Source organism: Balaenoptera musculus, chromosome 14 (assembly GCF_009873245.2).
Source record: "Balaenoptera musculus isolate JJ_BM4_2016_0621 chromosome 14, mBalMus1.pri.v3, whole genome shotgun sequence".
NCBI classification, from domain to species: Eukaryota; Metazoa; Chordata; class Mammalia; order Artiodactyla; family Balaenopteridae; genus Balaenoptera; species Balaenoptera musculus.
Window position 1 is genome coordinate 21,196,524 of NC_045798.1, and position 13,814 is coordinate 21,210,337.

A 13,814-nucleotide genomic window follows, 5' to 3' on the forward strand; every position below is an offset into this window, starting at 1 on the left:
TGCATAATTCAATTTATGTGAAGTTCTAAGACAGGCCAAATGAATCCGTGGTAAAATAAATCAGAGCAGCAGTTCTTCTGGAAGTGGGGTGTGGACTGCCTGGGAAGGGGCCTGAGGAAACCCTGGGGTGACGGACATGTCCTGTATCTTGACAGGGTCTGGGTCGCAAAGGTGCGTGCACACACTTATCAGAACTCAAACGATGATTAGTGAAATCCACGATATGAAATATTGAACTCTGGTTAATGATATACATGCTGAAGTGTTTGGGAGGGGAAAGAGTACTGATGTCTGCAATTTACTTTGAAAAGCATTTAAAAAATTAAGATGGGCTGATGGATAGAGGGATGGACAGAAGGATACATAGGTGATAAAGTAAATATAATAGAATGTTAATGGTAGAATCTAGGTAGTGGGAATATAGGTGTTGACTACACAGTTCTTTCAACCTTCCTCTGTGTTTGCCATCTTTCATAATAAAGTGTTGGTGGGGGGAAACACTGATAAGGGAAGACTCGACCTACCACAGGAAACATACTTTCCAACTACAATAATCATATCAATGTGGTTCAGATGCAACACTAGACAAAACTAGCACATGACAAAGAAGTCACTGACTTGCAAGAGGCTAATAAATTGATGAAAAAGATTCAACCCCCTTAGAAATCAAAGAGATGCCCATTAAAGAATGAGATGCCATTTCCAACTCTCAGCAGGTTTCAAAATGCTATTAAATGCTGATGCGGGTGTGTGGTGAGACTAGCGCTGGGTTTGAGTATTTACTAAGGCTGTGTGACCAGGCAAATTCTGTCTGTCTCTGTGTCTCAGCTCTCACACTTGTAAAACTGGGGTGGGGGGGATCTCAAGCCACCTGGGGCTCTGGGTGAAAGAGACCAAAGAGACTGACAGAGAAGATCACCCAGACACGTGGGCATATGGCACAGGTTCTCAATGCGCCGTGGTTGTCATTTGGGGTTATTTTTGTGCAATGGAATTACAGGCACTTTTAATTTTCTTCTAAATGCATTTTCTTTACTAAATTTTCTGCAATGAGGATGAATTATCTTTGTAATCTGGAAAAAATGTCAAAAATTATTTTAACCACCAAATGGCAATAATCTCATCCAACTGTGACAGTCGGGGATTCTATGGCTACATGATTTTCCTTTGTGTGGGTAACTGAATGTTTCTCAGCTCAATGTGAGAACTCTCACATCGACACCTTCCTGATTCAATCATTGAAAAATGTGGAAAAACCCCACAAGTATAAGGCCACATTTCCCACGAGAGTAAGAGCTAAATCAAGCCAAGGGCCATTTAAGAAAGCTCCAAACTCTATGCAATTCACGGGGGAGTAACTCCTGGAGTGATACTTCTGCTGCTGCAGCCGGCTGGGCAGCCAGCCCCAGGTGCCCATCGCCCAAGGAATGCCACTTCCCAGATGACCCACAGGATCATTTCCCCTCCTATGGAGACCCAGCGTCCCCTGCAGAGTTAACACCCACCGAGGAACTGCTGCTCTCTGGGCGGGAGCATGAGGACTGTGACCTGGGGGACAGCCTGGCATTTCCAATTAACGTAACAGCAAGTGCAACCAGCCTCACTGATTATCAGCAGTTATCTGCAGCCACAGGGATTACCAGTTTCTCACTATATAAGCAGCAGCTCCTCCTAGCCCCAGGCTGGCAAGGAGAAGGCTCCGGAGGTAAGGTAAGAGAGAAGTGGGTAAGGCAGAAGTGAAAGCTCTAGCTGGAAAAACAGCACGAAATGTTAAATATTCAGGGCAGTGAGATGACCAAAGCAGGCAAAGATGAGCAGAAGGGCCAGCTCTCCACCAGAAAGAGCCACCAGGGGTCAGGGTGAGGTGAAAGTGGGCACAAAAATGACCACAGGGGGCTTTTCTGGTGGCACAGTGGCTGGGAATCTGCCTACCAATGCGGGGGACACAGGTTCGAGCCCTGGTACGGGAAGATCCCACACGCTGTGGAGCAACTAAGCCCATGCACCACAACTACCGAGCCTGCGCTCTACAGCCCGTGAACCACAACTACTGAAGCCCACATGCCACAACTACTGAAGCCTGTGCGCCCTAGAGCCCGTGCTCCGCAACAAGAGAAGCCACCGCAATGAGAAGCCCACGCACTGCAACAAAGAGTAGCTCCCGCTCGCCGCAACTAGAGAAAGCCCGCGCGCAGCAATGAAGACCCAATGCAGCCAAATAAATAAATTAATTAAAAAAAAAATGACCACTGAGAAAAGGACAACTAACTCCAGGGCTAAGTAGACCAGGATGGGGCCAGGGGTTGGGGGGGGGGGTGCATGGCCAGTGTCGGTCAGGAGCAGGGGCTTCAGGTGGCCACAAGTGGCCCCATGTCAGAAGCCCACCCATACCTGGATCTGCGTCTGGAGTAGCCCTTGGGAAACCTAACAGGTGGATTCAGCTCAGTCAAGCAAGCCACTTCCAAACTCTGTCCACTTCCAACTAGATGACTCCAGAGCATGGGGCAGGGTAGCCGTCACAGGCATATGACCTATGCAGTCACAATAAGGCCCCAAGTCAGAAGGGTCCCTCCCTTGGTTTAATGCTCAGCTGTCTCTGTCTTGAAACTTAATAAGTTTTTAACAGGGGGCCCCATTGCTTACACAGCAGAGCCTGCTAGGGGATGACAGTTCCAGGGACCATTTTTCTGAATCCCACCCACCAAAGAAAGCAGAGCAGTGCCAGGGTCCCAAGAAGTCCTGTCTGGCTTGGGTTCCAGCCATATCCGACATAAACCAACAAGATTTACAATGCTTCCCTTTGGGTTTCCACACAAGGGCAGGAGAAGATGCAGCTGGCAAGCTGCAGAGGGGTAGACACAAATAATAACCAAACTTATGGGGAAAATTCATCCTTTTTTGGTTAGTCCATTGCAAGTTGAAAGACTAACAAGGCACAATTTTATGCCTGGTCAAAAAATACTCTCAGAAAAATACGAATGCAGGGGAGGTGGAGAGAAGCAGATCTCCACACCCAGCCCTGAGAGCATCATGGACCAGAACACTTTGGCCGAGGGTGATGGGGTGCCAGAGGGAAGCAGTCACACCCCTTGACTCAGCGATCGCACTCCTGGGTGTGTGTCCCTGAAAGAAACAGCAGAGAAAATTTTTACATGCCGCAAGACGCTCAGGCGGCAGTTTGGCTCTGGTGACAATCTGGGAAGAACCGAAACGTCTAACAGAAGGAAAAGGCTTTCCACAGCCATTCAGCGGATACACATTAAGTCTGTGAAAACATGGGAAAGAGCTTATGATGTACAGCCATGTGACAACGGTGATGTTTTATTATCTCAATGATGGAAAAAGGATGTTCACATAAAGGAAAAACACTGACTAAAAATAGAGACCTCAAAACAGTGACATGAGGGGTAATGAAGTTATGGAAACACCATGATCTTGAACATCTGGAATTGCTGCCTTAACGGTAAATAACCCTTAAAAACACTGAATGTACAGGATGCAGAGGACTGGCCCAGATGAAACTCAGAGTTTGGCCAAGAACAGTGTGTGTGCGTTGGGGGCGGGGGAGGCGAGGTTGGGGAGGGGATTTCATGAAGCAGCTGAGCAGCTGCCAAATGGTTAATGAGCTAAGAGCTGAGCTCCAGGGACCCCACCCCGTAGGAACTGTGTTGCTTCTAATGTAAAAATATCCCAGGCAGAGGAATGTACCCGGGGGCTTGGCCGGCTGTTAGTTCTGCCCTCTCAGGAAAAACATTTGTCCTCTAACCAGCTCCCACCTATGGCCACAAGGATGCAGGGCACGCCAGGCCAGGACGCAGAGGGCTGCCCAGGTGGGGTTCCATCCTCCGGCCTTGCCACACCGCCTAGCCTGAGCAACTACTATTCCTGAAGATGTGCGTCAGGCGTAAATCAACACACACGTCAGAGGGAAACAGGACAAAAAAGGAAATTTATCTTTGGCAGCCCGAGGCCCATAACTTCCTCTTTATTCATATTGCTCATCTATTTGATCAGATGCAGCTGCTGGTCTAAGCTGACTGGCACTTTACAGGAAAACCAGGTGTCGGGGGACTGACTCGTGTCCACAGAGGGCAGTGCTGCAAGATTTAGGACGCTCCTGGATGAGGTCAGAGGACGATGTACCCACAGCAGACCTCTCAGTCTTGGGCAGGAGGGGCCTTGGGGCTCAAGCCTGACCCCGTGCGGCCAGTCTCAGGCTGCCCCTCTCTCCACAGTGGCTTGGAGGCCCCTCTCGCCATTTTGCTCCCCACTCAGCTTCCGAGGGCCACTCTGAGTCTGGCTCCCACTTTGGCCTCCTCCAGGCCTCATGCAGGGTCACCTGGCTTGGCCTGGCACCCAGGCAGCCCATTCATTCTCTCTTCGCCTGGAGGCGACAAAGGTCACTGTGTTATCCTCGGAACCAGCCAAACATTGCTCCTAATATATGTTTATATAAACAGAGCTGTTGCATATGGTTGAGCAGGTTGTGCACTGCACAACTCTAGGAGGCACCATTCACCACAGACACTGGGAATTGGTTTTTATTATAACACACATCCAGCAAATTAAAGAAAAGAGTATTGCTCTGACAAATCAGAATATGACAACATATTCTGATTCTTCCACATATCTCAGGATACATGGAAGCAAAGGGTCTTGAGGGGAAAAGGGTGCCTTTTTCTAAAGATGGGCGCCAAGTGGGCCATCACAGCCCTGCACACCCACCCATGAACGACAAACGAACCAGCTCCCCAGAGAGACAACGTCATCCCCCAGATTCCATGGGGCCACCGATGGCAACAGAACCCTGGCCGGGGCAGCCTGGGGCCTGTCACAGACTCGTCACCCCCACGCTGCCAATGTCCTCCTCGCTGGCAGCCTGCTACCCGAGGGAACGGCCGCAAGTGGACGACCAGCTCCTACTCTCTGCCTCCCCAAGGCAGAGGTCACTCCTGATCGCGGCCCTCTTTCCTCTAGAGCACTCACAGCCCGGCATAGCCTTCCCTACCCTTCCCTCCTCTCCTCCCCTCCCCCTGCCCGTAGCTCTCCACCCTCCGTACCTGTCCGCCTGCCCCGGCAACACAGTGACACCCACATGCACAAGTGTTTGATTCTCCCCCAAACAGGAGAGAATCAAACACTTATGCTCCCTCCACCCGGGGCCAGCCTGCATGCAGCCCACCCCTTAGCTACCTGCCCACAGAGGGCCTTCTGTGCTGGGTGCCCTGCCCACCTCTCTGCCCCCAACAGCACCTTCCCTCGGAGCCCAAGGACTCCTGTGTGCCTCAGCCTGTGTGAATATGCTCAGATCTCCTCTACACGGCATTCCGGCTCCTCCTGTGCTGAGTTTGGCCAGCCAGGGCTGTCCCCCACCGTCTGTCCCTTCCCGGGGGGGCACGGGTGTGAGGGGTCAGAAGGACGCTGGCTGGGTTCCAGCATGCCCGGCCCCTCCGGGCTCAACTCCTGTCGCCTGGCTGTGGACACTGTGGCTCCTGCACAGCTGCTGGGCTATTTCTTCGCACAGAGTGAAAGACTGGCCAGATTTTCTGCTAACTAGAAAAGACAAATGCTTCTGTCTTCTCTTACCATTTACTGCTCTTCACTCTGACTCAAAAGCAACCACACATTTGGAACTTCCCCCTGGCATTTAGCCTCTTTCAAGAAGGAATCCCCCCAAATCACCACATTCTATAATCACCGGGTTCTGCCCCAGAAATTGAGCCCCCAGCCCCACCCGCTGCAGCCTCCACTCAGGCCAGGTTCCTGGGGAGTCCAGATTCTCCATCTAGTATCTGGCACTCATCCCCGATCCCTTCCTGTTTCCCTGACACATCAGCCAGTCTTTGCCAAGCTCAGTTCAGCTTTCTGCAAAAAGTGCAGCCGATCAGAAGATGGAGGCTGGCTGGTGGGCACCCAGGGGCTCCCTGAGGTCCCAAATGAGAAAGTGGGGCCTCCTCAGCAGTGTCACGAGCAGGGCCGCACAAGGCCACCTGGCCCTGACCTCTGCTAAGTCTACCTTGCCAGGGCGAGGGGTCCCTGTTTTCTGCAATGTCAGAGCTTTGCGTTCCGACCAGAAGAGATGCAGAAATCCTACACACATCTGCACACACACACGTACACACACAAAGGTGAAGGAGTAAGCCGCCAAGGGCTGAATTCAGAGGTTACGAGAGATCCTGAAAGGGCATTTCCGCATTTGAGGCACCTGGCTCTGTTTGAAGCACAGAGAGAGGGACACAGATAAATAGATAGACAGACTGACCGATTAGTAGGTATAGACACATATTATCTCATTTCAACCTCCCGGCCACCTTGCCAGGTAAGTCGGTTTAATGCCATCCTTTAGATGAAGAAATTGAGAATCAAAACGGCTCAGAAGCTAGTTGAAGGTCAGGCAAGTGGTGGGGTTTGAACACGACACTGCCTGCTGACGAGCAGCCTCCTGTCAACGGACTCTCGGGCTCCTCCTCCCACGTCCAGGTCCTTGTCGACCCACTCCTGCTGTCATTGACAGGGTTGGGGACAACTGAGGCTCACAGAGGGTCAGGCACTTGCCTGTGGTCACAAAGCCCAGCAGCAGAGTCAGGACAATAACCCAGGTCCCCTGGGCCCCCGGCTATGCTGTGGGACCCCTAGAACAACAACCCATGTGAAAAACCTCCATGAGCCCAGATGCTGTCCTGCCACTGAAATGCTCATTGCCTGGACCTCAGTCCCTAGTTCCCCGGGGCAGGCAGCAAGCCCAGCTCCCCTTCAGCTTGCACAAAGATGGGCTCAGGGGAGGGATGCAATTTCACTGGAACCCTTTTCTAGTGGAAATTTGTCTGAAGCGACTTCTCATTTCAGTATCCTTCAATGTGTCTGAAAGGAGGCGCGAGACCAGTCTCACCCTGTCTGCAAGCTGGGGACGAGAGGCCTCTGTCCATGTCTGCCATGCCCACGGTGTGAGGGGCCAGGAGGCTCCCACCTCCCAGGGCTGACAGCTAAGCAGGCCTCCCAATGCCCCCATCTCTGCCTCTCTTGCTCCTCTCTCTTTAGCCAGCAAGGTTCATAGGCATTTTCCTGCCTACAGAAATACTGTTTGGCTTTGAAGAGTATGTAAAAAATGTTTTTTGGCCAACATTTAAAAACTGAGAGATATCCAGTTTCTCCTGAAAACTCCATTCTGGCCTTCCTAGGCCCACCTTCACACAGGGCACCCAAGGGAGACACTCTGCAGTCTGCCCGTGGGGCCTCTGACGCTGAGCTGAGTCCTGGCTGCTCTTGCATGCTGTGTGGGCTCCTGGGCCTCCTCTGGCCAGCACAGCGAGTCCCGCTCCAGGCTCTGTTCTAAGCACTGTACCAGACTGTACCACACTGTACCTGCTGAGTTCCTCGTCCCCAGACCCACCGTGCAGAGTGGATCACTGACAGGAGGAGTAGGAAGGCCTGGCCTGCAGGGCTCTGGCAACCAAAGAGGCTACCTTGTCACCACTCTCGAAGTACAGCTGCTCTGGTCACCTGAGCTTCCAAACAAAGGTGAACGTCCCTCCTACAACCAAGCAAAAAGCAAGTGGATACCAGGCCCAGTGTTCCTGTTAGCAGCAAATCTTCTGGAGAACAGCAACCAAGAAGGTCATCAGGCAGGCCGGTAGACGAAATTCAATTTTAACACCTAACTTTTCTTTTTTTTTCCTAACTCCAAAATTCACCCTCAGAATAAATCCATCCAAATTGATAACAGGAACATCATTTAAACTTTGCATAAAGAACATAATTGCATTAGAAATGACACTATATCAAAAATAAAAACTGGAAATTAAGACCAATCTTCTAAAACCAGAAGACATATTTTGGACAAAATTCACTTGCAAGTGTCTTTAAAGAATTCTTAAGACAGAGCTGTAGTATCAGTTCCCCATGAAATAAATTTAAAACGTGTACAAAGACTTTGATGCTGTTTTCAGGTGAGCCTGCAATGTTAAATGTGGCTCGGGCACTGAGACTTGGAGTCGGTGCTGGGCCAGGGCCTTCGGAAGCCATTAGTGGGACCAGTCAGCAGGCAAAGTTAATGACAAGGTTTATTACAGATCAGAGGGTGTTAATTCCTAAAAGGAGCCAGTTTCTAATAAATTGGTGTTAAGTGAAATTAACTCCCTCTGTGTCTTTCAGGTCTACAGGGACAAAAAATCCTAATTTTTCTCCAGTTTCAAATTATAACATAAACATTCATTAAGGAAAACGCAGCAAGTTTCACTCATGCAAAATCTCCAAAAATGATGTTCAAGCATCAGAAATTGCACAAAGGAGCTTAAAGAGTTTGCAAGGCTTTAGCCTATAAGACAGCTAAGATTTTTTCCCCCACTGCTGACAAAGGGCTCTCAGGCGGTTGCGCCTGCACAGCCTGGAGCTGTCATTCAGGACCACCATCCCTGGGGGCAGCAGCTTCAGGGCTGGTGCTTGCTCAAACCCAGGCGGCCACTTACAGTGACTCTCCTGATCTGTTGCAGCTTGCTCAGAGGGCAAAGGGGAGAGGGTTGGGTCATGCACTGAGCACAGCCAACACCCAGGGTGGCCCCGGGAAGGGAAGAAGCCCTTGCGGGCAAAGCAGCAATTCTACCTAGGCGCCAGGGCATGCGGGCCCCAAGCCGACCCTGGAGCAGGAGAGGTAGGTGGGTGGATTAAACAAGGCCGCCACTTCCCCCTTCTTTCCAGAAAGCTCTGGATTATATTTTGGTTCGTTTTTGCAGAGGTTAATCAGACGGATAGGTCTCTAGCCGAAGCCCCGTCTCCAAAATACCCCGCGCGTAAAGCGAGTTCGGAGCTCACGTCGGCGGGGTACGGGGACTAGGGTTCCCCGAAGTTCCCCGCGCTCCCCACGCCGCGAGGGAGTGACATCAGAGGCTCGCGTGGACTGATCATGCAGCAAGCCGGGCGCCCGGCGGGCGTGAGCGGGGAGCCGGGCCTCCGGGCGGAAGCCGGGCAGCACTAACCCTTCTTAAGTTTATTCAGGCAGCCGGAGCTGCAGAAGGAGCGCACGGAGGCCGTCTCCCAGCAGCCACGTCCCTTCATCCCCGCGGCAGGGCGGCCTCCGAGCAGCCGGGCGCTACATGGCGCCGCGCCCTGGGGGTTCGCAGGGACGCGCGCACAGCTCGGCGGGCCGCCCGGCGGAGGCGGCGGACGCTCGCGGGTCCCGGCTCCGCGTTACCACAATGCACCACTGCCGCCCGACCGCCGCCCGGTGCACGAGCCCGTTGAGCCCGTTAACCCCGTCGGCGCCGCGGGAGCCGGGCACAGCGCGAGCAGTGCGGGAGCCGCCCGCCCCTTCTCCTCCCCCGGGAGCGCGGTCTCCGCCCGCACGCCGCCTGCTCGCCCGTGCGACCGTCCCACGACACCTGGGACCTAGGCGCCAGGGCAGGCCCCCCATTTAAACGTCTAATACAAAAACCCGAGCGAAGGTGCCGCCCCCTGCAGCAGCAGGCTCGGCGTTGCTTTATTTCAAAGGTAAAGATGCCCTTGAGAGACAAGGGGCAAGTGGGAAATGGGGATGAGCCGCCCAGGGCCTGATGGTGATTCCAGGAAATCGGGGTCACCTCTAAGACCTGCTGTGGAGGCTGGCGCACCTGTATCCCGCCACCTGCAGCCACCTGTCTAGTGTCAGGGAGGAACGCAACAGGCTGGGCCCCAGGGAGCCCGGCCCCCTTGGCGCTACTACCACAGGGCTGTGGGTATCTGGGGACAAATGTCTGTCTCCACCCAGACCTCTCTGAACACAACTCGCCTGTCCAGCTGCCTGCAGGACCTCTCCATGGGATGTCTGATGGGCATCATAAACCTAATTGTCCAAATCTGAGCTCCCCATGGCACCCCTAGACCTGTGCCCCCACCCTTCCCCATCTCCCCACCTCAGCTAGTGGCAGCACCATCCTCCTAGTTGCTCTGGACAGACACCCTGGAGTCATCCTTGACTCTTCTGTACCTTAGACCCACCTCCACGTGGTCAGCACATCCCCACAACTCTGCCCTTAGATAACAGCCAGGATCCTGTCCCTTCTCACCACCGCGCTGCTGCCACCTGGGCCTAACTTACCCTCATCCTGCCTGTGAACTCTTCCAGAGCCTCCCAGAGGGTCTCCCACTTCCACTCTGGCCTCCACCGTCTATGCTCAGCGTAACATCCCAAGAACACCTGTTCCAATATATGTCAGACTCAGTCACTCTTCCCCTCAGAGGTCTCCAAGTCCCCAAGCAGGCCCATCCTGTTCCCCTCCCTCCCTCTGCTCTGGCCACACTGACATCTTGGCTTGAACACACAGTAAAGCAGTCCAAGCTGGGACCAGCCCCACTCGTTGGCCTCTGCCCCAACCTCACTGTGCCCTACGTCTTGTTTCTCCCACTGGACTGAGCCCTAGGACTGCGTTCTAACTATTTTCCCCCGCCCCCAACCAAGCCCTCCTCAACACTGCCACCTCTTGGGAACTCAGTCCATGGAATTTATCAAGTGCAATTTACTGAAACCAAATCAATCAATTTTCACCAATTTAAAGGTTTTCAAATATACAACAAAGTTCCTGTTATAACATGTAATAGACTCAGGGAAGGTGGTGCGGGGTCATTACACTTCCCTTCTGGACCTTTGAAGCAACTGGTACTTCTTCCACCTAAAGAATGAATCCTAGTGTGTGTGTGTGAAAAAAAAAAAAAAAAAAAAAAAGAATGAATCCTTAGCGATTGTGTCAGATTCACTGGCCTGGGGAGGATAAGGCCTGGGGAGTGGCTAAATCACTCTGGGCCTTGGGTTTTTGGCTACAAAATGAAGAGCATAACAATGGTGCAAATGGCCACCTGTGACGGAGTGCTGACCAGTGCCAAGCACTGGGCTGTGAGCTTTACCTGCATTCCCTGAGTTTCTGCATTTAACCCCAAGGATAGGTTCCTCAAACACCCTTTTTACAGATGCGGAAACTAAGGCTCTGACGTACCATGACTTGTGCAGGATCAACATGCTTGGAGCCGACCTGTTCTGGCTGACCTTGGAGGCCACACCCTGAACTGTGCTCTGCGGGGTCCCTTAAGCAGAATGCTGCTCCTGGTCCCCAGGGGCCTCATGAGGAAAGATGAGGTGAGACAGGAGCATCATGAACATACAGGTGACTTTTACAGGATGGGCATGTGCAGTAAACCCAGGGTATTGAACCAGACACAGTGTCATGAACTCTGGAAGCTGGAAGAATCTTTCGAATGCAGAGCCGTGCCCTCTGTCTCAGAGCTGAGAAAGGAGGAGGCAGAGTGGCTGAGGGCCTCGCGTTGCCTTCACAGCGAGTGAGCACTGGGGTCAGTGACCCTGTTTGCTTTGTCCGCCCACCCTCACCTAAAGCCACACCTGGCCGACAGGAGAAGACAGGGAACAAAGCATACCCGGGGAGGAAACTAAAATAGTAAAGGAAAATACAGAAGAAAATCATGCACTCCTACTAAGGCAAACACACGCACTATTTCTCCTTTCTACATAGTTCTTTTACACTATAAGTCACATCAAACAATGACCAGATTCTGCTCATGTAAAATACTTAAAAATCTACAGCCTAGCTTCACAAGTACTCAGAGGGTGCCAATTTGTCCTTAAAGAAGGAAATACATGAGCTGAAAAGTCTTAGTTGACCCAGGAGTGAGAAGGCCAAGAGACCAAGCAAACGATGACCGGTGGGTAATTCCATACATTCTGCTGGCTGCCCTGGGCCCCATACAAGTTTCCCTCCTGACCACGTGCAGGTGAGGCTGAACCCCAGCTCTGCACTTCACCCATTGAGGGCATCTCCTGAACAGCTCCAGGTGTATGGTCCCCAACACTCTAAATGTGACCTTCTAAAACCAAGCCACTAACTCTGTGACCTTCCTGAGGTCCGCTCACCCCAAATACCCTGTTCTGGCAACCCTTGGAGGCAGCTGCAACCTTCCCTCTAAGCTCTATCCGACCCCACATCAAGACCAGTTGATTTGGTCACTTTAAAGACTTTGGTTTGGGACTTCCCTGGTGATCCAGTGGTTAAAACTCCACGCTCCCAGTGCAGGGGGCCCGGGTTCTATCCCTGGTCAGGGAACTAGATCCCGCATGCTGCAACTAAAAGATCCCGCATGCTGCAACGAAGATCCTGCCTGCCGCAACTAAGACCCGGTGCAGCCAAATAAATAAATATTAAAAAAATAAATAAATAAAGTGTTTGGTTTGCTCTCACGTTGGTGGTGACCACTTACCTCGTCACGTCCCGCCTGGGTGGCAGCTGCAGCAAGTCTCCCTGTAGAAGCCGGCCTCCCCTCTTCCACTTGCTACCAGAACACTGTTCATCAGACTCTAGTTCCAACATGTTTCCTCCTTTGCTCAATGATATGGTGCGCACACCCACTCAACTAAAATCCATACACACGTACCCGTGTGTGTTGGTGGGTGGGTGCAACTGTTGCTCATCCCAGTACTGAAGGCAATAGAGGAACAGGCGCCCGGAAACTGGCGTGAGGCACTGGAGGGGAGGGGCACGTGGCCGTGGTCTATAAGAACCATAAGCACGTCTACACCTCCCACCCAGTGTGAACAGAACAAGGGGAAAGGAGTACAAGGCTCGGCATCCAATGCCATTTATTGCAAAACCCTAGAAGCAGCCAAGGAGCCTAACGGCAGGTGAATGCTTAATTCATCAACTTCATGGAATATCACGGAACCATTTGGAACCACATAGTATGTAGGTGATGACTTTGCAGAAATAAGAAACTGTGCTTAAACACAAAATGCTGAGAGGAAAAAGGCAAACCATGCAATATAGTTAATATTTGTGTGAAAGCTAGGCATATACGGAAACGTTAAAATAATATGATCACAGGGAATTTTCTCAAGTCTGGGCTCCCAGAATGCCCAGGGCTGCTTCTTTCCTTCCCAGGACCTAGCATGCTCTGCTGTGGGTTCCTGTTTATTTGTCTATTTCCCACACCAGACTGTGAACTCCTGAGGGCAAAGACTGTGGTCTTTTCTCACTATTCTCAGCCTCCAGCGGGGCTCAGCACATAGTAGACGTGCACTGAATGAGTGAGCCCAGGAATAAACAGATCAATCAACTGATCAATGAATCAATCGATGAAAGCAACTTTATCACTCATAGGAAGCCCTATTTGGCTCAATCTACACACCCACACCATCTTCTGGCCTCCCAAGCCTTCCACCGCTGACCCCGCTCCCTGACCCCACACAGGGCATTTCTAATGCACAACACCATGCAGCCCCTTCCCCTCTGCACCTCTGCCCTTGTCTGGACCTTGAATGGACCTCGCAGAGGTGAGCACAGGCTTGGGAGTCCTGCAGGGGCAAAATCTGACCTGACATGAGTTGGTCACTGCTTTAAACCAACGTGGACCTCTGGTTCCCCTTCTGGGCCTCAGGCTCACCACTGATGAGGGGCTCGGGCCCACAGAAGAGAGGTGCTGACCTTCTCTGTGTTGTCTGGAGGATCAAGTTCTCCAAGGGTCAGTCTAGCACACACATTCCTTGCGGGGATGTCTTATGAATGAAGCCCTTTAAGACAGCAGTGTTCTAAGAATAGCCATGCATAGATGCTGACTGCCATCATCATTAATAAATGATCCTGCAATGAAGCCAAAGAATTAATTTGAGAGAAATTTATGATAATGTGTTGCTAGGCAATTAAAATAAACTTTCGAGGGGAAAAAATTTTTCAATTTATCACTGATTATTTTATATCAGAAAAAGGGAATGGGGGAGAGTGCACCACTCAAGTCAGTTTGAAAGAAGGTAAAGATGAGACAGACTCCACCAGGGATGTTGCCTC

At 51.7% G+C, this 13,814-nt stretch overlaps 1 protein-coding gene across 8 annotated transcripts in view; it reads right to left on the reverse strand.

Annotated features, from left to right (window-relative positions):
• The window catches only part of OSBP2 (oxysterol binding protein 2), a 168,696-nt gene that overhangs the window by 57,596 nt on the left and 97,286 nt on the right, over positions 1–13,814 (reverse strand). Inside the window, exon 1 of one of the 8 annotated variants that reach the window (XM_036874353.1) lies at positions 8,973–9,051. The exons of the other annotated variants lie outside the window; for them this stretch is intronic. Coding sequence (XP_036730248.1) covers positions 8,973–9,051 — 79 coding nt within the window. Of the gene's footprint in view, positions 1–8,972; positions 9,052–13,814 lie in introns of those variants that run through there. 8 annotated transcript variants of the gene reach the window in all.